The 26,270-nt window shown below is 42.7% G+C and overlaps 1 protein-coding gene across 5 annotated transcripts in view; it reads right to left on the bottom strand.

Moving 5' to 3' along the window:
- The window catches only part of LOC115155902 (DDB1- and CUL4-associated factor 6), a 69,232-nt gene that overhangs the window by 20,388 nt on the left and 22,574 nt on the right, over positions 1-26,270 (bottom strand). For 4 of the 5 annotated variants that reach the window (XM_029702941.1, XM_029702943.1, XM_029702944.1 and 1 more), the window contains exons 3-12: positions 25,669-25,761; positions 19,112-19,297; positions 18,809-18,922; positions 18,416-18,551; positions 16,714-16,925; positions 13,500-13,593; positions 12,669-12,791; positions 12,036-12,359; positions 9,050-9,109; positions 3,126-3,351 (exon numbers count right to left, since the gene is read on the bottom strand). In XM_029702941.1, coding sequence (XP_029558801.1) covers positions 3,126-3,351; positions 9,050-9,109; positions 12,036-12,359; positions 12,669-12,791; positions 13,500-13,593; positions 16,714-16,925; positions 18,416-18,551; positions 18,809-18,922; positions 19,112-19,297; positions 25,669-25,761 — 1,568 coding nt within the window. The remainder of the gene's footprint in view (positions 1-3,125; positions 3,352-9,049; positions 9,110-12,035; positions 12,360-12,668; positions 12,792-13,499; positions 13,594-16,713; positions 16,926-18,415; positions 18,552-18,808; positions 18,923-19,111; positions 19,298-25,668; positions 25,762-26,270) is intronic. The other variant, XM_029702945.1, reaches the window with a different exon arrangement.

Here is a 26,270-nt window from a genome sequence, read left to right as displayed (position 1 = left end):
AGCGTCAGCACAAGAACTGTTCGTTGGGAGCTTCATGAAATGGATTTCCATGGCCGAGCAGCCGCACACAAGCCTAAGATCACCATGCACAATGACAAGCGTCAGCTGGAGTGGTATAAAGCTCTCCACCATTAGACTCTAGAGCAGTGGAAACGCATTCTTTGGGGTGATGAATCAAGCTTCATCATCTGGCAGTCCGACGGACGAATCTGGGTTTGGCGAATGCCAGTAGAACGCTACCTGCCAAAATGCATAGTGCCAACTGTAAAGTTTGGTGGAGGAGGAATAATGGTCTGGGGCTGTTTTTCATGGTTCGGGCTAGGCCTCTTCATTCCAGTGAAGGGAAATCTTAACGCTACAGCATACATCCAGAAGGCGAGGTCAGTACAGGTGCATCAAAACTGGGACCGAGAGACTGAAAAACAGCTTCTATCTCAAGGCCATTAGACTGTTAAACAGCCATCACTAACACAAAGAGGCTGCTACCTACAGTAGAAGGAGGGAAGTTTACATACACCTCAGCCAAATACATTTAACTGTTTTTCACAAATCTTGACATTTAATCCAAGTAAAAATTCCCTGTGTTAGGTCAGTTAGGATCACCACTTTATTTTAAGAATGTGAAATGTCAGAATAATAGTAGAGAGAATGATTTATTTCAGCTTTTATTTCTGTCATCACATTCCCAGTGGGTCAGAAGTTTACATTCACTCAATTAGTATTTGGTAGTATTGCCTTTAAATTGTTTAACTTGGGTCAAATGTCGGGTAGCCTTCCACAAACTTCCCACAATAAGTAGGGGGAATTTTGACCCATTCCTCCTGACAGAGCTGGTGTAACTGAGTCAGGTTTATAGGCCTCCTTGCTCGCACACGGTTTTTCAGTTCTGCCCACAAATGTTCTATACGATTGAGGTCAGGGCTTTGTGATGGCCACTCCAATACCTTGACTTTGTTGTCCTTAAGCCATTTTGCCACAACTTTGGAAGTATGCTTGCGGTCATTGTCCATTTGGAAGACCCATTTGCGACCAAGCTTTAACTTCCTGACTGATGTCTTGAGATGTTACTTCAATATATCCACATCATTTTCCTCCCTCATGATGCCATCTATTTTGTGAAGTGCACCAGTCCCTCCTGCAACAAAGCACACCCACAACATGATGCTGCCACCCCCGTGCTTCACGGTTGGGATGGTGTTCTTCGGCTTGCAAGCCTCCCCCTTTTTCCTCCAAACATAATGATGGTCATTATGGCCAAACAGTTCTATTTTTGTTTCATCAGACCAGAGGACATTTCTCCAAAAAGTACAAATCTTTGTCCCCATGTGCATTTGCAAACCATAGTCTGTTTTTTTTTATGGCGGTTTTGGAGCAGTGGCTTCTTCTTTGCTGAGCGGACTTTCAGGTTATGTCGATATAGGACTCGTTTTACTGTGGATATAGATACTTTTCTACCTGTTTCCTCCAGCATCTTCACAAGGTCCTTTGCTGTTGTTCTGGGAATGATTTGCCCTTTTCGCAATCTCTAGGAGACAGAACGCATCTCCTTCCTGAGCAGTATGACAGCTGCATGGTCCCATGGTGTTTATACTTGCGTACTATTGTTTGTACAGATGAACGTGGTACCTTCAGGTGTTTGGAAATTGCTCCCAAGGATGAACCAGACTTGTGGAGGTCTACAATTGTTTTTCTGGGGTCTTGGCTGATTTATTTTGTTGTTCCCATGATGTCAAGCAAAGACGTACTGAGTTTGAAGGTAGGCCTTGAAATACATCAACAGATACACCTCCAATTGACTAAAATGATGTAAATTAGCCTATCAGAAGCTTCTAAAGCCATGACATAATTTTCTGGAATTCCCCAAGCTGTTTAAAGGCACAGTCAACTTAGTGTATGTAAACTTCTGACCCGCTGGAATTGTGATAGTGAATTATAAGTGGAATAATCTGTAAATATTTGTTGGAAAAAGTTACTTGTGTCATGCACAAAGTAGATGTCCTAACCGAATTGCCAAAACTATAGTTTGTTAACAAGAAATTTGTGGAGTGATTTAAAAACGAGTTATAATGACTCCAACCTAAGTGTATGTAAACTTCCGACTTCAACTGTACATACAGCCTTGAAATCATTGGCCACTTTAATAAATGGATCACTAGTCATTTTAATAATGCCACTTTAATAATGTTTACATATCTTGCATTACTCATCTCATATGTATATACTGTATTTTATACCATCTATTGCATCTTGCCTATGCCGCTCGGTCATCGCTCGTCCATATATTTATATATTCTTATTCCATCCCTTACTTAGTTTTGTGTGTATTAGGTAGTTGTTGTGGAATTGTTAGATTACATGTTAGATATGAATTGATAGATATTGCTGTACTGTTGGAACTAGAAGCACAGGCATTTCGCTACACTCGCAATAACATCTGCTGACCATGTGTATGTGACCAATCAAATTTTATTTTACAATGACATTCTAGACGATTCTGTGCTTCCAACTTTTTCGGCATGACAATGCCCCCGTGGAAAAAGCGAGTTCCATACAGAAATGGTTTGATGAGATCGGTGTGGAAGAACTTGACTGGCCTGCACAGAGCCCTGACCTCAACCCCATCAAACACCTTTGGGATGAATTGTACGCCGACTGCGAGCCAGACCTAATCGTCCAACATCAGTGCCGACCTCACTAATGCTCTTGTGGCTGAATGAAAGCAAGTCCCTGCAGTAATGTTCCAACATCTAGTGGAAAGCCTTCCCAGAAGAGTGGAGGCTGTTATAGCAGCAAAGGGGGGACCAACTCCATATTAATGCCCATGATTTTGGAATGACATGTTTGACGAGCAGGTGTCTACATACACTACATGGCCAAATGTATGTTGATCACTTTAATGAATGTTTGGTATAGTGGCCGTTTTGTTTGTTTGTTTTGTGTTGGTAAGGTCTTATAAAAATTACAATAATAAAACAAAGTCACAACAACAAAAAATCTCCATGGAGCGTGCTTTTCATTCCAGCAGTAGGCTTAACCTGGGTCTGTGAAATCAGCTCAAAGTTTGAATAGGGTAAAGTTGTGCTTCTGGCCTTTTAAGCTGTGGAGTCAGAGAGTCGCTTGCTCACCACTCGTCAGTGAAGTCCAGTTTGATGGTGCTGGTGGTGGTTCCCTCAGTGCTGTAGTGTAAACTCAGGACTGGTTCTGCTGTGCTGGCTCGGCTACCTCCTGGTCCAGTACTGCTACTGGGTGCCCCGGACGAGGTTCCAGCTACACTGGCAGATACAGACTGGGTTTTCACCTTGATTGAACTCGCTCCAGCACTTCGCTCCACACTCACAGCTTCTGATGCTCCTGAGACAGAGACAGAGAGAGCGAGCGAGAGCAAGAAAGGGAAGTAGAAAAATATAGATTATTTAATAAAGTGGAATATATTAGCTTTATATATGACAATAGTTTTGTCTTTGAGTGGCTCCTGGTTACCAAAGTAAAAATCACTACTAGCCTCCATACATTTTCAACCCAGTTATTCATCGTAAGACATTGGGTACATTTGAGACTTTGTGATAAAACAATAATCATTGGTTGCTTTTGAACTAGTGTGTAGACTAAAAATATTTTAGCAAATAGATAAAACCACTTTGTATTCCATTTCAGTGTTAGCACTTTGCAGAATGTATTCTGTAGTTGTATTGGTTAAAAACATGTCAACTAGATTATATTTGATGTTTTTTACTATATAGGACAATATAATATGATGACAACATGTAGCATTGTTATTTGAGGTAGGTCAATGGCAATGCAAAAAAAGCCACAGCAAATTTGCTGGTGTTAAAATCTTGGTGTTGAGGTAAAAAAAAAATTGTTGCGAGTGTTATATCGGAGTGTTGTTCAAGTGAGGTTAACCTGTGGGATTAAAATTGACGCCACATGCGGTGAATAAATTAAGTGTTATTTGAATCACAGTGGAATCGTTACTCTGCTGCGTCAACTCTGAGTGAAAAAGACGTGGGAGGGCCCTCATGATCATATCTCCCAGGATGCTTTGTTGCAGGTTGCTTTTTAGAATAGTTTGTTTAATATCTATGTTTCCGCATGCACATTGATTAATTGATCTTATAATACACAAAGATAAATAACACATTTTACTTCACTAATTCAATCTGTAAGTGGTTGGACTTATTTCACCCATTATTGAGATGGTTGTTCCAGTTTATATGGTTTAGGTAGTCTCATTTATACCTTGACAGACGTTCTAACTGCATATTGCGGGTGATTAAAAGTTCCATTTGTTTAATATCTTAGATCTGAGTGGATTCCAATAGGAATTATATAACACTTTGCAAGCCAGCATAATGTGACTTGCCAATGTTGCCTGCAAACCAGAAGTTTCAGACCACTGTGTTTGGGTAAAACTAGGCTGTCAAAGTATTGCCTTATGATAAAAGTAATGTATTGTCATAAAGAATTGTATTTTTATGATATAATATTCACTTAGGCATTCACTTGCTGAAGGCTACAAGACAATGCCATTGAATGCAACAATCATGTCTCTGTCAATAGCAAACACAGACATGGGTGGTACTGGTAATTTAAAAATTCACTCAAAAGGCACCCTGTGAAATAAATATGTGAATAAGGCTTTACACCCCACAGTCTTAAAACACAAAAAAAATTGTTACGTAACACCACAGGTGTTAATTCCCCAACACTGAGGAAGTGTAACAGCATCAGCTCTAATAAAGTGCTAATTTAAGTCGGAATTCATAACACCCATAATGTTAGGAGACCCAAAACTCTTGGGGTGTTAGTTTATCAACACTTTGAAAAGTGTTAGTTTAACACTATTTCGGTGGGTCATATACAGTGCATTCGGAACATATTCAGACCCCTATACTTTTCCACATTTTTTTACACTTCAGCCTTATTCTAAAATTGATTACATTTGTTTTTTTCCTCATCAATCTACACACAATACCCCATAATGACAAACCAAAAACAGGTTTCTAGAAATGTTAGCACATTTATTAAAAACTTTAAAACTGAAATATCACATTCACATAAGTATTCAGAACCTTTACACAGTACTTTGTTGAAGCACCTTTGGCAGTGATCACAGCCTCAAGCCTTCTTGGGTATGACGCTACAAGCTTGGCACAACTGTATTTGGGGAGTTTCTCCCATTCTTCTCTGCAGATCCTCTCAAGCTTTATCAGGTTGGATGGGGAGCATCGCGGCACAGCTATTTTTACATCTTTCCAGAAATGTTCGATCGGGTTCAAGTCCGGGCTCTGGCTGGGCCACTCAAGGACATTGAGACTTGTCCTGAAGCCACTCCTGTGTTGTCTTGGCTGTGTGCTTAGGGTCGTTGTCCGGTTGGAAGGTGAACCTTTTCCCCAGTCTGAGGTCCTGAGCAGGTCTTCATCAAGGATCGCTCTGACCTCCCGAGTGGCGCAGTGGTCTAAGGCACTAGAGAGTCTGGGTTCGAGTCCAGGCTCTGTCACAGCCGGCCACAACTGGAAGACCCATGGGGCGGCGCACAATTGAACCAGTGTCGTCCGGGTTAGGGGAGGGTTTGGCCGGCAGGGATATCCTTGTCCCATCGCACACTAGCGACTCCTGTGGCGGACCGGGCAGAGTGCACGCTGACACGGTCACCAGCTGTACGGTGTTTCCTCTGACACATTGGTGCGGCTGGCTTCCGGGTTAAGTGGGCATTGTGTCAAGAAGCAGTGCGGCTTGGTTGGGTTGTGTTTCGGAGGACGCATAACTCTCGAACTTCGCCTCTCCCGAGTCCGTACGGAAGTTGCAGCGATGAGACAAGACTAACTACCAATTGGATACCACAAAACTGGGGGGAAAAGGGCAACACACACAAAAAAATACAATAAAAAGGATTTCTATGTACTTTGCTCCATTCATCTTTGCCTCGATCCTGACTAGTCTCCCTGTCCCTGCTGCTGAAAAACATCCCCACAGCATGATGCTGCCACCACCATGCTTCACCGTAGGGATGGTGCCAGATTTCCTCCAGACGTGACGCTAGGCATTCAGGCCAGAGAGTTCAATCTTGGGTTCATCTGACCAGAGAATACTTTAGGTGCCTTCTGTCAAACTCCAAGTGGGCTGTCATGTGCATTTTACTGAGGAGTGGCTTCTGTCTGGCCACTCTACTATAAAGGCATGATTGGTGGAGTGCTGCACAGATGGTAGTCCTTCTGGAAGTTTCTGGAAGGCACTTCTCCCCCGATTGCTCAGTTTGGCCAGGTGGCCAGCTCTAGGAAGAGTCTTAGTGGTTCTAAACTTCTTCCATTTAAAAATGATGGAAGCCACCGTGATCTTAGGGACCTTCAATGCTGCAGAAATGTTTTGGTACCCTTCCCCAGGTCTGTGCCTCAACTCAATCCTGTGTTGGAGCTCTACAGACAATTCCCTTGACCTCATGGCATGGTTTTTGCTCTGACATGCACTGTCAACTGTGGGACCTTATACAGACAGGTGTTGGCCTTTCCAAACCATGTCCAATCAATTGAATTTACCACAGGTGGACTCCAATCAAGTTGTAGAAATATCTCAAGGATGATCAATGGAAACAAGATGCACCTGAGCTTAATTTCAAGTCTCATAGCAAAAGGGTCTGAATACTAATATAAATAATATAAATAAGGTATTTCTGTTTTATATTTTTAATAAATAAAAAATGTATTCTGTTTCGCTTTGTCATTATGGGGTATTGTGTGTAGATTGATGAATAAGGCTGTACTGTAACAAAATGTGGAAAAGGGGAAACGGTCTGAATACATTCCGAATGCACTGTATATTCAAAGAGCACCTATATGCTGCTTTACAGGAGTGGTCCTTGAGTTGCCTTTCCTCCCACAGACACTTTTCCATAAAATCCCCGTTTGCTTTGTCATTATGGCTTATTGTGTGTAGATTGATGAGGAAAATGTTTAATATAATACATTTTAGAATAAGGCTGTAATGTAACAAAATGTGGGAAAAGTCAAGGGGTCAAGTCAAGGGGTATACGAATGCATTTACAGATGCACAATCGAGAGCATCCTGTCGGGCTGTATCACAGCCTGGTACGGCAACTGCACCGCTCTCATCCGCAAGGCTCTCCAGAGGGTGGTGCGGTCTGCACAACGCATCACCAGGGGCAAACTACCTGCCCTCCATGACACCTACAGCACCCGATGTCACAGGAAGTCCAAAAAGATCATCAAGGACAACAACCACCTGAGCCACTGCCTGTTCACACAACTATCATCCAGAAGGCGAGGTCAGTACAGGTGCATCAAAGCTGGGACCGAGAGACTGATAAACAGCTTCTATCTCAAGGCCATCAGACTGCTAAACAGCAATCACTAACTCAGAGAGGCTGCTGCCTACATGGAGACCCAATCACTGGCCACTTTAATAAATGGATCACTAGTCACTTTAAACAATGTCACTTTAAATAATGCCACTTTAATAATGTTTACATATCTTACATTACTCATATCACATGTATATACTGTATTTTATACCATCTATTGCACCTTGACGATGCCGCTCGGTCATCGCTCATCCATATACTTATATGTACATATTCTCATTCACCCCTTTAGATGTGTGTGTATTAGGTAGTTGTTGGAGAATTATTAAATACTTGTTAGATATTACTGCACTGTCAGAACTAGAAGCACAAGCATTTCGCTACACTCGCATTAACATCAACTAACCATTTGTATGTGACCCATAAAATTTGATTTTATTGTATACACACTAAGAAAGTGCTGAATTTAACACTGTGTTAAAATTCTGATCTCAAATTTGCTGTGCATACTCAGTCCTCTGTGCTGCACTGTACGCTCACCTCCTAGTGACTGTCTTGTTACACAATAACATTTTCATGTAGGTCTACTACACACAGTTCACACTGACAGTGTGCAAGGCATTCCATACACAGAGGAAGAGTGGAATGGTTTCAATCGTCCCAAACCACAGGAGCAATACATACAATGTATTATATACTTTCAAAAACGTGAAGTGCACTTGATTTAACTTGCCCATCACAATGGTATCAATAGAAGCAATAGGACAGCGACCACCCTGCACGCCGGTGAAGCTAAATCAAGTGGACCTCAAGCATTTGCCAGTGTTTGACCCAGATCTGAACCACAACATCACACAGGTGAGTAGGAAACAACACAAATATACAGGGGTCAAACGCAAGCCTCTCAAACTACCACCACACACAATAGCTCATCACAAAATGGGGCTTGGAATGTCATTGTATCCTAGGGTAAATTGTGTTAATGTTCTGTGAAATAAGCCAATACAGGGACGATTGCATTGAGAGGTTAATGGTCTGAGCGTGAGATGATTTACAGCACGGCTTTGACTGAGTGAAAAGCCAGAAGAAGAGGAGCAAGATTGAGTCCAAAATAAAAGCAATACTTTATTTGTATTTAATTTAACCTTTATTTAACTAGGCAAGTCAGTTAAGAACAAATTCTTATTTTACAATGACGGCCTACCCCGGCCAAACCCTAACCCAGACGACGCTGGGCCAATTGTGCGCCGCCCTATGGGACTCCCAATCACAGCCGGTTGTGATACAGCCCGGGATCAAACCAGGGTCTGTAGTGACGCCTCTAGCACTGAGATGCAGTGCCTTAGACCGGGAGCCCAAGGGCTGGCGAATGACCAAACATTATCTCAAGCTATAGGTTCAACAAGAGAGCCTTGGAGAAGATAGCCAACACCAGCCTTTGCCCTGGGGACTGGGTTGGCCAAAAGTGACTAGAATGCATGCCTAGTGAAAATGTTCTCAGGTAAAGATGGTGGAGGGGCAAGGTGCACGCCGGAAGTCTCATGCGAATATATTTTTTTAAATGTCACACAGACGAGACAGAAAGCACAGAGGAAAACAGAGATACAAAAGAAGGAGAGAAAGAGAGGAAGAAACTACAGGGATACAGGGAAAGAAGGAGAGAGTTTAGGAGGGAGGGAGAGAGCGACAGCGAGAGAAAGATAGGAGGAAAAGAGAGGAGAGGAGACGCACCCTGCTGCTCATCCAGAGTCATGGATCCCAGCTGTTTGTTAACCACAGATGAAGGAGAATCTGGAACACAAATAAGACTCACTAAACAACGGGCATAGAGGTCGGAGGTCAAACCAGGGGTCATATAGTCACGCTCAGGTCAAAGTTCAAATGCTGCTTAAAGTGGACCAAGGCCAAGCAGGAAGAAGAATGAACAAACACGGCTACATGAACAACGCTGGGAAGAGTTAGGAAGGACAAGTTGATATTGATATGGGAATAAAACAGCAGTAATTGCCCTAGACACAGCTTGTGGGAGATTCAACAGAGACCGTAGAGTGCCACACGTGCAGACCTGAAAAATATATCACACGCGCGATTCAAGGTTTGATCTGAATGGAAGATTTACACAGTAGTTTAACTTATTCACGCATCTCAAGTTACTCTCACAGGGCAGAGTGAGAACAAAGTCATGGTCTGATGGACCTCACAGTAATACTAACAGCCACTCACTCCATGCCTGTTAAGTGGATACCAGTGGCAAACCACACTGACCAAAACCCATGTCACGCCCAAACACCTGTCACCTTACGTGAGCAATAGCCAGTCATCTCAAAAAGGGCATCATGCAGAGATTCATCATTGGTAAACCTTTAACTCCACCTCAAATTAGATTCATAGACTTCACCAAACAATGTGTTACCAGTACATATTGATTGATTTCCACCCCAATGTCACATGGTCGGATGCCAGTGCATTCCACTGCAATTCAAGCTACGCACGTACATATTACAGCGTTGCATTAGGCAAATCGTAGAGGATTGAGAATGAACAATGTTATTTCACCTTAATATGAAAATACCAATTGGTGTGTACAAAGTAGCTTCATCAGTGTCAACAGTAAACCCAGATATCTCACAGCACCGACGAGGCCTTGCGCCATTACTGAAGCTAAAATGTTCAGGTCCAAATATGGACATATTTAGTTTAAGTACAAAGAAAACTAAATCATTGTTGCCACTTACATTATGTACTGTATGTATTCTCATATTTCAACACTATAAGAATTCTACAATCATAACACAAGCCAAGGCCCTTTGAGTGTCTGAATGGGGTTAAGCGAGTTGGAAAGTGATGTGTACCAGACGGAGTGAAGAAGCTTAGTACAACATGACATTAATAGACCATGGGGGTGTATGCATCAATCGTTACATCAGCTCCTGGTAAATCTGAAACAAAGGCTGTAGAGAGATCTGATCTTAATCTTAACCATCCATAGTCGTAGTCAATGTTCCCTCGACATTTTTCGGCACTGATGTCAGGTCTGCTTAGCACAAACTTGAACGTTGTGAAAAGTCTGTGCAACTTCTGGCGTGTTTACTGTGAACACTGAGGCTGTACCAGCTTTGAGTTATAGTTATAACAGTGTCCAAGTCGGCTACTGTGGCTGTTTGATCATAATGTATGCTTATCAGAGTGGCCTACCATCAAACACAATGGAGAAAACGCATCCCATAACATTTTTACATTGAAATAGCTGTTCTATCATTCAGCCTACAGTAGCAGCCAATGTGTGGTGTTCAATATAGGCCTATACCTAGCTTATTCAAGCCTGTCTAAAAATACAACACTGCCCCCTTAAGACAGAAAAAATGCTCTTAACCGGACTTGCTTTTCAAAGATGTCTAGAAATGCACACGTTTTGTAGGAAGCAACCACTCCCCCATTGCTGTCTAGAAATGAGCTATATCTGGGCTAATAACCCACAAGCAAAGAATATGAACAAATGTACACACCTAGCTACATGCAGCACTTGCTTTGATCTCGAAAGAAGCGCATCTACTATGAACCACTCATGCTGTAAACACAGTCCAGTTCAAAGTGAATGCCACAGATCCATATATGGCAATGGTCTATTTGCATATAGGGATACTGCAGCTCTGATTGGTTATACCACACCGGCAATATACACCCGCAATAACATCTGCTGAACACGCGAATGTGACCAATAAAATATGATTTGTTAAAGGGAAAAACTAGAAAGTTGAGTGAAGTTCAATCTCGTGCTTCTCTGCGCGAGCTGATATTTCTTCTGCATGGCAGTCCCGGGGGAGCTGCGTACCAACCACTTCATATTGCTTTTGATGCCAAGGGGGTGCAGAAGCAGTGTTCCACAGCCAGAGGGTGCCAAATGCCACACCGTACAGGGGAGCTACAGGCGGGACTACCCAAGCAGCAAGGGAGGGGGGGGTTGTGCATGTTTGGTGGGAAGGGGTTTGGGTGAGGTGTATATGAAAATTAGGAAAGGGAATTTGGGTAGAGGGTGTGGTGAGTTAGGGAGAAGAGAGAAAAGGGTGTATGGGTGTGGGGATTGGAGTAGGATGAAGACGACCCCTAGACAGATATAAGGTCAGATTCAGTAGGGTAAGATGATCCTGGATCTGTGCGGGCAACGTTCGACCAAAACTATGGGGATATTAAGTGGAAGCAGGAAGGAGACGGGTTGGAGTGGCAGTAACCTGTAGGGGGGGGGCGTCTCGGTGGCAGCGCCAACAGCAGCAGCCCCCCTTGATTGGATCTCAGTGGCTACGGTGGAGGAAAGGGTTTGGCTCTGTCCTGGGGGGTCGGCCAACAGGAGCAACCGCTGCAAACGCCTACACACTAGACTTACCGGCAGCCGGTTAGGGCCGTACTCTGACAGAGAGGTAGAGAGACGAGAGGGATAGAGTGAATGGAGGCAGAAGACAAGAGAAGGAGGAGAAGTAAACAAAGGAGACAAAGGGAAATAAAAGGAAATAGTATGGTTGAAAAAGGAGAGGGTAAGGCTGCTGCTTGAGTGGCACGGCTCCCACACACCAATAGACGGTACACACACACACACGTGTTTTGGTCTGCTTGTGGGAGTCTACTATGAGTCACCGGTTAGCTCCCCTCAAATCAAATATGATGACTCGCCCCTCTTATGGGAGTATGCAGTGTGTGTGTGTTCTCTCCACACAATTCTTACCAGACAGTGCAGTCTCTGCGGTGGGTGTGGGTGTTGGCGTGGGGGTCACAGCCATGTCTGCCTGACTCCTCTGTTCTAAGTCTAGGGAGGAGGTGAGGGAGGAGGGGAGCACCGAGCCCTCCATGGACGAGCCGGTTGACGGGGGAGGTGCTGTAACTGTTGACGATGACTCTGAGGTGGACTTGGGGAGGGGTACAGAGGCGACGGCTGGGGCCTCTGTTTCCATGAAGCCCTCTGGGGCTCTGGCTTGTTGTGGAGGGGGTATTGTAGGGAGCGTTGGGATGGTGGGTGTTGTAAGAGTCCCCTCTATACGGGGAAGAGTGCCTGGAGGAGACAAATGGAACAGATGGGTTTTTTTGTCCTACATTTTCTGAGGGTTTTTTCTGAAGCATGTCTTTTCAGTGTTACTTCAAGGAGAATTTCCATCTTCAAACAGTTGTATTATATTGTATTCTATTTCATAATTTTGTATTCAATTATTTTCCACTTAAAAAAAAAAACACTGGTGCAAACTAAGCTCCAGAAATAGTGTCCCAAACGAACAACTAAGGTCTGATCCTAGATCTGTGGCAACGGACCAACACTAAGTACCATTTAAGCTGGCCACCAACCACTACCGTCCCAGTGTCTCACCTCTTGGGCGTGTCTGAGAGCGCGTGGTCCCCCGGCTGCTCTGGGCCTCGCTGGCCTCCTCGAACCATCGGGACAACATGTCTGACATCCTCTGCATCAGCGATACGTTCTGGCTCTGTTCTCCTGGGGGGGGGGGGGGGGTCGTCAAAGGTCAGAGATCGAGTTGGCATGGGACATGACTGGTCAGCATTTCTCAGCACAACATTTTCTTGAAATCCCACAAAGTTATTGTTGTTGTTGCCCCCTTTACCATCGGTCTAGGGAATCCTCGTATCAGGGTATAGCTTGTACTATAATGCATAAGTCCCTCAATAGCCAACAGCGGAGTACCAATCCACTGCATCATCCAGACAATGACTAATTAGGAAAAAAAGTTTGCTTCTCCTTCATCTACAATACCCTAAGATCTATAAAAGTCTGTGATAGCGAGAGGCAGCTTTATCACAGTCCCAGCTGGGCCCGTAATAAGTTGTGAGTCAGTGAAAGCTAAAGCTAACGAGATCCCCATAGACAGAGATAGGCCCTGTTAGCCTCATTAGCAATGAGAGGTAGAGGCTCTGGGTGAGAGATTAGAGCTCAGGCTCTCAGAGGAGCTGGAGGAGACATGGAGAGTTATCAGGCTGTGTGTGTGTGTGTGTGTGTGTGTGTGTGTGTGTGTGTGTGTGTGTGTGTGTGTGTGTCAGGGAGAAAGAGAGAGAGAGAGAAAGAAAGAGTAGAATGTGTGTGTCTGTGTTCAGTCATACCAATTAAGAATAACGGAGAGACTGAGGTAATAGAGAAGAGAGAGAGGGAGACTGTGTGTTTGTTGTGGGAGTGATTGTGCACTCTTACCGTCCCGCTCTCTCTCGCTCTCAGGGCGAGCACGGGGTCCAGTGTCAGACCAGTCACCTCGTAGACGAAGACGCTTCACTGGGGGTTGCCGCAGCTGTGGACACACACACAAAACATTAAGCATCGTTAAAAATAGCCATGGCACAGTCCCAGTCACTCCCCCACACAGGAAAACAGGCCTAGAGCCAGGGACCTGGTCACCCAACTCTGGTGCCTTAACTCCTCCCCTGGGGACAGATAGAGAGGGACAGCCAACTTCAGTGGAGAGAGATGAAGGGAGAGCGAGAACGTGGGAGAGACAGAGAATCACAACTGTGTGGAGAGATAAATAAATGGAGCGAGAGAGAGGGGGTGAGAGAAGGTAAAGAGCTGAGGGGAGCTAAGGAGAGAGGAGAAAAAGACAGGCGAGATAGTGAGAGGGCTGAAGGTGTGACAAAGAGTTGCACAAGTAGGGTTGCAGAAGTAAGATTATGGGTGGAGGAGGAAGAGAGCATTAGAGAGAGGTAAAAAGATTCCTTGGCAGGCCCTACAGTCCCCGTTCTGGTCTATTTCGGTGGGGTGAGTGGTGGAACATTGCCTGCGTCGGTAGCTGTATTTAGAAAGGCATGCGGGAGCAGAGCCGGGTGACAGTTGCGACAGCTGAGGAGACTGGCACCGTGATCTAGCACATCCAGAAAAACTGGTTCCCCCCCCCAAGCCCTTACTCTTAACTTGGCCCACGTCCTTACAGAGGCTGTGTTTGTTTGTGGGAGTGTGTGTGTGCGCCGCTGAGTTTATGAGCAGAATCTTTTCTCGTCTTCCTTCCCCCTGGAATCTAGTGTGTGCTCCTTCGGTCTTCTTTTAATTTTATTCTCCCTCTTAATCCTCCTGTTCCCTCTCTTTCTTCCTTCCCCTCTTCCTTGCTCTTTATGTCCTTCCTCAGGCCTGTCGGGGTTGTTTGTTCCTCTCACTGCACCAGCTGCCACTGCACAACACATTAACAGGAGATGCCCTGAGAGCACTTCAGTCACTCAACACAAAGCCAGCTATGTCTGTTTACAATCAACATCCCCTTGGTTTGAGAGTGGAGGGGGAGCTTACATTCAGAGTTGGGTAGGTTACTTTCTAAATGTAATCCATTACAGTTACTAGTTACCTGTCCAAAATTGTTATTAGTACCGTAACTTTTGGATTACCCAAACTCAGTAACGTAATCTGATTATATTCCACTACTTTTAGATGACATTCTCCTTAACAGGCATTAGAAGACAAAAATGTATGCTACCACCTGAACGACATCTATTGCAGGATAAATCAATGTTAAAGTTTACATAGCTGGCCATATATGGATGGTCAATTTTACTTTATGGGTTGGTTATGTAGGCTTCTTCTAACCGATCGCTTTCTACTACATATAATAATACGATTAAATGATATATCTTTACATTAAAAACCAAGGTCTATCAGAATTCAAGTCATTCCAATAAATGTTATACCCCTTGATCTTCAAGAATAGGACTTGGAAATATGGAAGTATAGATTATCCATGTTGTTTTACCTGAGCATAACCCCAAAACTCAGGACTTATTAGCCAGCCCTACTCTGTTGTTTATGATTTTGTTATCATGGAGGACTGATTGGGATCATTGATTCTAGTTGAAAAATAAATGCTGTGCTCATGGAACGGCATGCTTTGAGCACTACTGAAAAGTGCTATTTACATGTGAAAATGAATGCCATATGCTGCATTTGCTATAGGCCTATTGTTTACCTTTTTATTGGTGACACTTTGAAATATTGATAATATTCACCTGTTTAAAGAGCAAATCCACAGATGAACCAATAACAAAACGGTCACCCTGCTTCTGTTTTGGTAAAAAGCTGAGGGATGGGCCTGGAGAAATACAATCACTCTCAGATTAATAGACAGAGCTATGGATGCAAGGACTGACCATCCATGATACAGAAATTATTGTTTGAATCATATTATGAGGCTATACAGTGTTTGTTTACATTTACAATGGCTACAAACATTTGCGAAATACAAGCTTATATTTTGGGTTCTCATGGAGTGTGAGTTGAACTAAGCTCATAAGTTATATTTTTCAAGAATCAATGGATATATATAAATCCAAATATGGATGTAGCAACTACAGATTGCCCCTTTAAGTCGATCAAAAGTGTGCAAGGTTGAGCATGTGTATACCGTATTAGATTGGAATTAAAGTGAGGCTTTTATTGCTCATAGGTTGGGATCCGCACTATGCAGCTGTTGCAAGAGCGCATTTTTCACTGGCTGTCCACTGGTTTCAAAAACAATGATTGATAGGCAGCTTAAACTTCTTCAATTCAACCATTATTGGGTTCAAATACACATTTAGATTTGTGAAGATCCATCCACAACAACCACAATCCGTAAGGCGCAAATAGCTAAATGAGTGAGCATCAATCTGATTCACATCAATGCGCTATGTAGATATCAATAATAAGTTATATCCGTATCGCTGTAGACTACACCACTGCTGTCATCCTTACCTCCAAGCGTTTATTCAAGTTAGATAATCTTTGAATGCCGACAGCAGTCACACCATTGGAAGGCATAGGTTGGACTGGAGCCTACAAAGCCTATTCCTGCTCTTTTCCCCCAATCTATCAAACACATTTGGTGTGTCATCATAGTGGTCTCTGACTTCTGGTCTCGCTCAGGTGGAACAAACTTAAACTTGCGCCTTTTCTTAATGCTGATTTGAATGTCGTGTCAAAGTTTTTCTCCCACAAACATCCTTTCTGAATTTAAAAGTAATCCTCGAAGTAATCTAGTTTTTCAAAGGTATCTGTAATCTGATTACAATATTTTTGCTGGTAACATAACAGATTACAGTTACCTGTTTTTTTGTAATCCCTTACATGTAATCCATTACTCCCCAACCCTGCTTACATTAGAGGCCTATGTCTTGTCTGGCCATGTGTGTGTTTATGCTCCCAGCAAAGTCCCATATGGACAATAAACAACGTGGTACCTTGATAAAATCCTCCACTGACTCATGTAAATGCTCTTTAATGTTTTTAACACACAGAAGGAGAGTGTATGTAAAAACACTGAAGTACGTTTACACACTTTCACAGAGGGGCAAACACAGTGTGTGTGTATCCTAGCCTGACTGTGCTTAGAGAAGTATACACCTTTCATATTTAACAAACTAAAATGGTGGTGTCTCGTCCCTCCTCTCCTCACCTCCTCCCTCCTCTCCTCGGATGGGCCCTTCAGCTCTCGGGCCTGGTCATTTTTGGGGTCAAACAGGTAGATGTAGTCTGAAGAGTAGCTGACCAGCACCTCCTGTCCGTCCCCGCTGTAGCAGAGCGACGTCACGCGACATAACTTGTTGGACAGGTGGGCAGGGACAAAGCGCACACACATGCCCGTCGTTCCACGGCCCATGTAGTTACCTGAGGGAGGGGGGCGGAGAATTTAGTGAGACAGTCAGAGGCAAGTAGGGGGGAACGACATGGGGCAGAGTTAAACTAAACGAAGTCAGTAGTAGCGTAAATGTTTCTATTATTTAACCTTTATTTTAACAGGAAAGACATATTGAGGTCTCTTTTACAAATGTGCCCTGTATATACACATTAGACCCTAACTATATCTATCTATACACATTAAAATACAAAATCACAGTCAGGGGAACTACAAATTAAATATCACAAATCACCCAGAAAACAGTCCCCAATCAATAATTTAATTTGCCCAAACATCAAGATGAAATGTATTTAGAATTTAGTTTCAGCAATACGGTGCATTAAAACTAAAAGCAGATTTACCTAGCTCGGAAGAGACCGTAGGAACCTCAAGAGTTAACCAATCCTGTGAACGGATTAGGCAACTCCGGTATCTATACTTCACCAACAAAGTTAGATAAGACGGAGAGACGGAAGTTTATGAAGTAGGGCCTTGTAAACAACTAGGGAGTAATGTAGAGATCTACGGGTCTTTAGTGAAGTCCAGCCTATCTTCTGATACAGGATGCAGTGATGAGTATCAAAACTGGCCCTTGTAACAAAATGAAGTGCACTATGGGAGATGGCATCCAAAGGTTTAAGAGTAGTAGCAGCTGCACTTTGATAAATAATATCATCATAATCAAGAATAGACTTTTGGTTCACTGAATAATCTGCATCCTACTGCTTAGAGAAAGGCACAATCTGTTTTTTGTAGAAGAAGCCAACATTAAATCTTAACTTCTTAACCAGCTCATCTATGTTTTTTAAGTCCATGTCAATCCTAATGCCTAAGTATTTATATGCAGGAACACCTTCGATTGGAGAACCGAGAGTTTGAAAACAACATGCATTTCACTCGTTCGATGAAGTTGGCTCCAATGGTTAAGGTTAGATCCTAGATCCTGTCTGTCTACCACAATGACAGAGCATTCAGAGACGCATCCCAAAGGATGTCAGACCGACACAGCCCAGCCATCTACACTAGAGTGCGTTTAATGGAACAGACATTCATCTTTCTCTAGCCCACAGGGCGATGGCAGCGCCGAGACAGACACAGACAGACAAGACAGCCTCTAGTGCATTGCCCTCATCTGTCAACCCAAAGACCTGGCTGCCACAGTGTACTGCTGCACTCTGGAATAAAGGCAAAGTGAAAAGCAGTAGCAGGTGCAGGAGAGATGGTGTCTCTATGGTCCAGTAATATGGGTGATTGCACTGTCCCAACAGCAGAGTGGATAGGAGTATAGATATATCCACAAATACACTGATAGAATAATACATTATGACAGGGATTGTTGACTAACTGATCTTCCAGTCCATGAAATATCTATTGATAAAAATTCAGTCAGACAGATGTACAAGAAAGACAGACAGACATACGCAGAGCGAGAGAGATACATTTGGATAGAACTAAATGAGAGGACAGAGTGGTTTGTTACCCGTAGCCCTGGTGCCCAGCATGCGTCTGTCGTAGATGCGTACTGAGCTGTCGGAGCAGCCCACCGCCAGGTAATAGGGCACTAGCGGACAGATGGAGATAGACGTTGCCGCCCGCCGACAGTTTATCAAGATGTCCTGGTGAGAGGAATAGAACGTAAACAACAACAGACTAGTTGGCTAAAATCAGCCAAACCGGCAAGATAAAAAGGTGTGATATAATATACAAATAAGAAGATAAAATAAGAAGGATATGCTGACAAATACAAGAGGCCAAATAATATACCAATAAAGACAAACAAAAAGGAATGAGAGATAAATGCTGATTGTTGGTGTTCTTGGTTTGTTTTTTCATGTTCAAAATCAATACACATTTAATTTTTTCCCTTCCTTACATCTTTGCAGTCCTCTTTAGTGCAGCTGGTCTTCATGCGCAAGTCGAACCAGCGCACGGTGCCATCCTCCCCACACGACAGGAACGTGTAGGGGTCATTGGGTACCGTCATAATCTAACAGCAGAACAGGAGGAGAGAGCACAGCAAGAGGTGGAGGGAAAGAGAGAGAGAGAAAGGTGAAAAAATAAACAATGTTTGCATAGCTCCCTCAACCCATTTTAAATTAGCCACACACACAAAAAAAATCATCCTAGTTCCAACTTCCTGGTACAAAACAAGTTCAGAAACCCTTGTGTTCAGTACCTCATAGGCTGTGCCGTAGTGGCAGGTGAACTGGCACTGCCTGTTGATGTCGGGGCTCTTCTCTGTGTGGGTGTAGTAGATGATACCATCCCCAGAGCACGAGATGATCTGCTGGTCACTGGTCTGGGGCATGAACTTAGCACTGAAGATGTTCGCCCGGTGACCCGACCGTATGGTTGCCTTAACCTGAGGAGAGTTTCAGAGAGAAGAGTGTGTAGCAAGTTGCAGTTGTGTGTGTGGTTGGCTCTGTTGTATACATAGGAAATCAAGGATATATGACATCGGTGTTACACATTTAAGTTAAATTGACTCCACTGGGAGTTATCGTAACACTCAGAGTTATACACTCCCTGGAGTTGATAACTGGAGTTCATTGGGACGGAGAACTTTTAACTCCATTAAGAGTAACCAGAGACGGAGTTAAATCTATGGAGTTATTCACAGATGTGGGAGAGGCCTCTGTCATATTTCCCAGCATGCTCTGTTGCAGGTAGATTTTTATTAATTGTTTGTTTCAAAATCTGTGTTTTCGCATGTACATAGATTTTTTTTTACATCTTATCACAAAGACAAGAAAAACACATTTTTCAAAACTAATCCAATCTGTAATTGGTTGGATTTATAGCAACCGTTAGTGAGATAGTGAGTATACGTAGACTTCATGTACCCTACCTGACCAAAAGCATGTGGACAACTACTCGTCGAACATCTCATTCCAAAATCATGGGCATTAATATGAAGTTGGTCCCCTTTGCTGCTATAACAGCCTCCACTCTTCTGGGAAGTCTTTCCATTAGATGTGGAACATTGCTGTGGGGACTTGCTTCCATTCAGCCACAAGAGCATTAGTGAAGTTGGGCACTGATATTGGGCGATTAGGCCTGGCTTGCAGTCGGCATCCTAATTCATCCCAAAGGTGTTAGATGGGGTTAAGGTCAGGGCTCTGTGCAGGCCAGTCAAGTTCTTCCACACTGATCTCGACAAACCATTTCTGTATGGACCTCGCTTTGTGCACAGGGGCATTGTAATGTTGAAACAGAAAAGGGACTTCTCCAAACTGTTGCCAAAGTTGGAAGCACAGAATTGTCTAGAATGTCATTGTATGATGTAGCGTTAAGATTTCCCTTAACTGGAACTAAGGGGCTTAGCCCGAACCATGAAAAACAGCCCCAGACCATTGTTCCTCCTCCACCAAACTTTACAAACTTGGCACTATGCATTTGAGCAGGTAGCATTCTCCTGGCATCCGCCAAACCCAGATTTGCTGTCGGACTGCAAGATGGTGAAGCGTGATTCATCACTCCAGAGAAGGTGTTTCCACTGCTCCAGAGTCCAATGGCAGCGATTTTTACACCACTCCAGCCAACGCTTGGCATTGTGCATGGTGATCTTAGGCTTGTGTGCGGCTGCTCGGCCATGGAAACCCATTTCATGAAGCTCCCGAAGAACAGTTCTTGTGCTGACGTTGCTTCCAGAGGCAGTTTGGAACTCGGTAGTGAGTGTTGCAAGCGCTTCAGCACTCACAAGTTCTGTGAGCTTGTGTGGCCTACCACTTCGCGGCTGAGCTGTTGTTGCTCCTAGACGTTTCCACTTCACAATAACAGCAATTACAACTGACCAGGGCAGCTCTAGCAGGTCAGAAATCTGAAGAACTGACTTGTTGGAAAGGTGGCATCCTACGACGGTGCCACGTTGAAAGTCACTGAGCTCTTCAGTAAGGCCATTCTACTGCCAATGTTTGTCTATACACCTGTCAGCAACGGGTGTGGCTGAAGTAGCCAAATCTACTAAGTTTGAAAGGGTACTTTTGTACATATAGTGCATTGTATTTTCTTCCCTACTCTGACAGGCAATTTATATGCAAGTTGTGAATGATATTTTCCTGCAAGATGACTTCCACAGAAATGTGACATTGCAAACCACCATAATGTGACACATTAAGAAATATTCAAATAAGGCTTTACACTTATAACTCAAAGGAACTAAACTGGAGAAATGCACTCTGCTGTAGATGATTGTTAATTCAAAACAACACAGAAATGTGCAAAATGGCAAGGGAGTTGATTAAAAACAACACTGAAAAGAGTAAAATGGCTGTTAAATTTAAGCAATTCTGAGAGTTGGATATTTACTCCATTTAGTGTCATTTTTAACTCAAAAAATATCCACACAATGACCAGAGTAGTGGGGGTGGGACCATATAACCCGCAAAATAGTGTTACATTTGACTCCATAGGAGTTTGATTAACTCCTGCAATTTTACTGTGTATGAGTGTCTCAATAGTGGCTCCCTCTCCTGGTGTCCTCTTCATCTCCATTGAAGACCACTGGGATGAGTTGCTCCCTATGTCTTCTGACTCAAAGGCAAACCTTTATGATATCTCTCCCATGCTTCATCAACCGAAGTCAACTCAATCATGCAAAAAACATTCTGATCAGTTGAATTGTGCTCGACTAAGATGCTTATAAAATGTAAAGCTTTAAGATGTAACTTTTTGGATGAGGCAACCAAATTCACATAGAAATGTGAGCTATAGATCTATCATTCTAATTGAAAGCAAGTCTAAGAAGCGGTAGATATGTTCTATGTGCGCTATTTCTATGCTTCTGGTTCTTAGGTTTTTGCATCTTTTACTTTCGGTTTTGTACACCAGCTTCAAACAGCTGAAAACACTATATTTTGGGTTATTGAAAAGGTATTTCACAGCAGTGTAGATGGTACAATGATTCTCTACAATTAATTATCAGGTAGAACAGAAAACCAGCAAGCTCCGGACCTCGTAGGGTAAGAATTGAATAGAGATACAGTGCTGTGAAAAAGTATTTGCCCCCTTCCTGATTTCATATTTTTTTGCACATTTGTCACACTTAAATGTTTCAGATCATCAAACAAATTTTAATATCACACAAAGATAACCCAAGTAAACACAAAATGCAGTTTTTAAGTGATCATTTTATTTATTAAGGGAAAAAAGCTATCCGAACCTTCATGGCCCTATGTGACAAAGTAATCATGAATTTACTGTGGTTAATCACATTTTTTGGAAAGCTGAGCTCAATTTCACTAGCCACACTCAGGCCTGATTACTACCAGACCTGTTGAAACAAGAAATCACTTAAATAGAACCTGTCTGACAAAATGAAGTATGCCAAAAGATCTCGAAAAGCAAGACATCATGCCGCGATCCAAAGAAATTCAGGAACAGATGAGAATCAAAGTAATTGACATCTATCAATCTGGAAAGGGTTACAAAGCCATTTCTAAAACTTTGGGACTCCAGCGAACCACGGTGAGAGCCATTATCCACAAATGGAGAAAATTTGGAACAGTGGTGAACCTTCCCAGGGGTGGCCGGCCTACCAAAATTACCCCAAGAGCGCAGCGACGACTCATCCAAGAGGTCACAAAAGAACCCACAACAACATCTAAAGAACTGCAGGCCTCACTCAGTTAAGGTCAGTGTTCATGACTCAACCATAAGAAAGAGACTGGGCAAAAATGGCATCCATGGCAGAGTTCCAAGGCGAAAACCACTGCTGACCAAAAATAACAAAGGCTCGTCTCACTTTTGGCAAAAAACATCTTGATGATCCCCAAGACTTTTGGGAAAATATTCTGTGGACTGACGAGACAAAAGTTGACTTTTTGGAAGGTCTGCGTCCCGTTACATCTGGCATAAAAGTAACACAGCATTTCAGAAAAAGAACATCATACCAACAGTCAAATATGGGGGTGGTAGTGTGATGGTCTGGGGCTGCTTTGCTGCTTCAGGACCTGGACGACTTGCTGTGATTGATGGAACCATGAATTCTGCTCTCTACCAAAAAATCCTGAAAGAGAATGTCCGGCCATCACTTTGAAGCGCACTTGGGTTCTGCAGCAGGACAATGATCCAAAACACACCAGCAAGTCCACCTCTGAATGGCTTTAAAAAAACAAAACAAAGGTTTTGGAGTGGCCTAGTCAAAGTCCGGACTTGAATCCAATTGAGATGCTGTGGCGTGACCTTAAAAAGGCGGTTCATGCTTGAAAAGCCTCCAATGTGGCTGAATTAAAACAATTCTGCAAAGAAGAGTGGGCTAAAATTCCTCCACAGCGATGTGAAAGACTCATTGCCAGTTATCGCAAACGCTTGATTGCAGTTGTTGCTGCTGAGGGTGGCACAACCAGTTATTAGGTTTAGGGGGCAATTACTTTTTCACATAGGGCCATGAAGGTTCAGATGATTTTATTTATTAAGGGAAAAAAAAGATAAATTAAAAACTGCATTTAGTGTTTACTTCGGTTATCTTTGTGTACAATTTAAATTTGTTTGATGTGAGTGTTTGATTTAAGTGTAACAAATGTGCAAAAAAATAAGAAATCAGGAAGGGGGCAAATACTTTTTCACAGCACTGTATCTGCCTATTGCACCTTTAAGTGATTGGATAATAATTGTAAAATATAAGAGGGCTGACAAAGTTATACTTAATGCACGGCCGGGCACTGAATAAAATCGTGCCAGCGCTTAATTGACCAAGGTTACTCACGTTTCATATCAACACAAGAGACAGACATCGCTGATTTTGATTTTTAAGAATCCCTCCACAGCCAATCTGACTGTTGATTAGGGTGATAGGAGGTTTATAGACATCTAACCACTGTCTGCTTTTTTCTTTGTCCGTATTTAATCGGCAAGACAGATCTTTCAGCAGGCATATTTAAAAAATAATAAAAATAGATTATTACCTAGGCAAGTCAGTTAAAAGCTGTTATGGATAGGGGGCAGTATTTTCACGTCCGGATGAAAAGCGTGCCCACAGTAAACTGCCTGCTATTCAGGCCCAGAAGCTAGGATATGCATATTATTAGTAGATTTGGATAGAAAACACTCTGAAGTTTCTTAAACTGTTTGAATGATGTCTGTGAGTATAACAGAACTCATATGGCAGGTGAAAATCTGAGAAAAATCCAACCCGGAAGTGGGAAATCTGAGGCGTGTAGTTTTCAAGTGATTCCCTATCCAATATACAGTGTCTGTGGGGTCATATTGCACTTCCTAAGGCTTCCACTAGATGTCAACAGTCTTTAGAACGTTGTTTCAGGCTTCTATTGTGAATGGGGAGAGAATAAGAGCTGATGGAACTAGGTATCTGAAAAAAAGGCACGAGCTCAGTAACGCGCGCGGCCAAGGGAGCGAGCTGAGTTCATCTTCATTCCTAAAGAGAAAGGAATTGTCCGGTTGGAATTTTATTGAAGATTTATGATAAAAACATCCTAAAGATTGATTCTATACATCGTTTGACATGTTTCTACAAACTGTAGTATAACTTTTTTGACTTTTCGTCTGGACTCAGTAAGCGCTCATTTGGAATAGTGAACCTAACGTGCGAACAAAATTTAGGTATTTGGACATAAAGATTAACTTTATCGAACAAAACAAACATTTACTGTGGAACTGGGATTCCTGGGAGTGCATTCCGATGAAGATCATCAAAGGTAAGTGTATATTTATAACGCTTTTCTGGCTTCTGTTGACTGCACAACATGGCAGGTATCTGTATAGCTTCTTTTGGTGTCTGAGCGCTGTACTCAGATTATTGCAAAGTGTGCTTTCGCCGTGAAGCTTTTTTGAAATCTGACACAGTGGTTGCATTAAGGAGAAGTGTATCTTTTCTGTGCGTAACACTTGTATATTTTATCAAAGTTTATGATAAGTATTTCTGTAAATTGATGTGGCTCTCTGCAAAGACACCGTAGGTTTTGGAGGCAAAACATTATTGAACACAACGCGCCAATGTAAACTGAGATTTTGGATATCAATATGAACTTTATCGAACAAAACATACATGTATTGTGTAACATGAAGTCCTATAAGTGCCATCTGATGAAGATCATCAAAGGTTAGTGATTCATTTTAGCTGTATTTCTGGTTTTTGTGACGCCTCTCCTCGCTTGGAAAATGGTTTTTCTTGTCTAGGTGCTGTCCTAACATAATCTAATGCTATGCTTTCGCCGTAAAGCCTTTTTGAAATCGGACACTGTGGTGGGATTAATGAGAATCTTATCTTTAAAATGGTGTATAATACTTGTATGTTTGAGGAATTTTAATTATGAGATTTTTGCTGTTTTGAATTTGGCGCCCTGCACTTTCACTGGCTGTTGTCAAATCGATCCCGCTAAAGGGATTTGATCCATAAGAGGTAAGAACAAGTTCTTATTTTCAATGACAGCCTAGGAACAGTGGGTTAACTGCCTTGTTCAGGGGCAGAATGACAGATTTTTACCTTGTCAGCTCGGGGAATCGATCTTGCAACCTTTCGGTTACTAGTCCAACGCTCTAACCACCTGCCGCCACAATATAATGAGCACCAATAAAGCACTCTCTCTATAAATCCATTATCATTTAACCCAGGATGATCCTGTTGTTATAACACAGTTAGCTACATGATGTTGGTGATTGTAAGGTCATCAGGTTAATCTGTATACAACAGAACTGGGTTCAAATTCTATTTCAAAATACACTTCTTTGAACCCAGGTCTGGTATACAGTACATCAGACTCTAGCTCTCCTTACCTTTCTGTTGTATGGGTTTGTGATGACCAGGTTGGTATCGTCTGACCCTGACAGGATGTACTCCCCTGTATCGTTCCAGGATATGGTATTGACCTGATTGGGACAAAAATACAGTGTGCGAGTTCACTCCCTGCACACATAACAATATTGTTACAACGTCTACAACTGTGGATGTTCCTATACCAATCTAAGGTGTAACATCTGAATGTGTCACTGTCCCTCAAATCAAATAGGTAACCAGGTAAACGTCAATAAATTAGAAACATGGAACTAGAATGGAACTAAAGGCGGTGAACGCCTTCTCTAGGCGTTGTGTCTTTGGGTCCTTAGATCATTATTTCACGCCTCCTCCCCATCCACCCCCCAATTCCCAAATAGTCTTTCTGGGTGACTTAATCCCCTGTCGTGTTTTATTTTCCCTCCCTTGTCGAGCAGATTTAAAACACATTAAATGGTATTGCATTTTCACAGAACGGCTATAATTTCGGAGAAACTGCTCACATCACTGTCTGATAAAATACATTATCTTAATAAGAGTGGTGTGTTATGTGCTAAAATAACCCACGTATGCTGTAACTAGATATATGGTTGATGGTTTAGAT

Source organism: Salmo trutta, chromosome 20 (assembly GCF_901001165.1).
Source record: "Salmo trutta chromosome 20, fSalTru1.1, whole genome shotgun sequence".
Classification (NCBI taxonomy): Eukaryota; Metazoa; Chordata; class Actinopteri; order Salmoniformes; family Salmonidae; genus Salmo; species Salmo trutta.
Note: the sequence above shows the minus strand (reverse complement) of the source record. Positions and strands in the feature narration are given on the sequence as shown.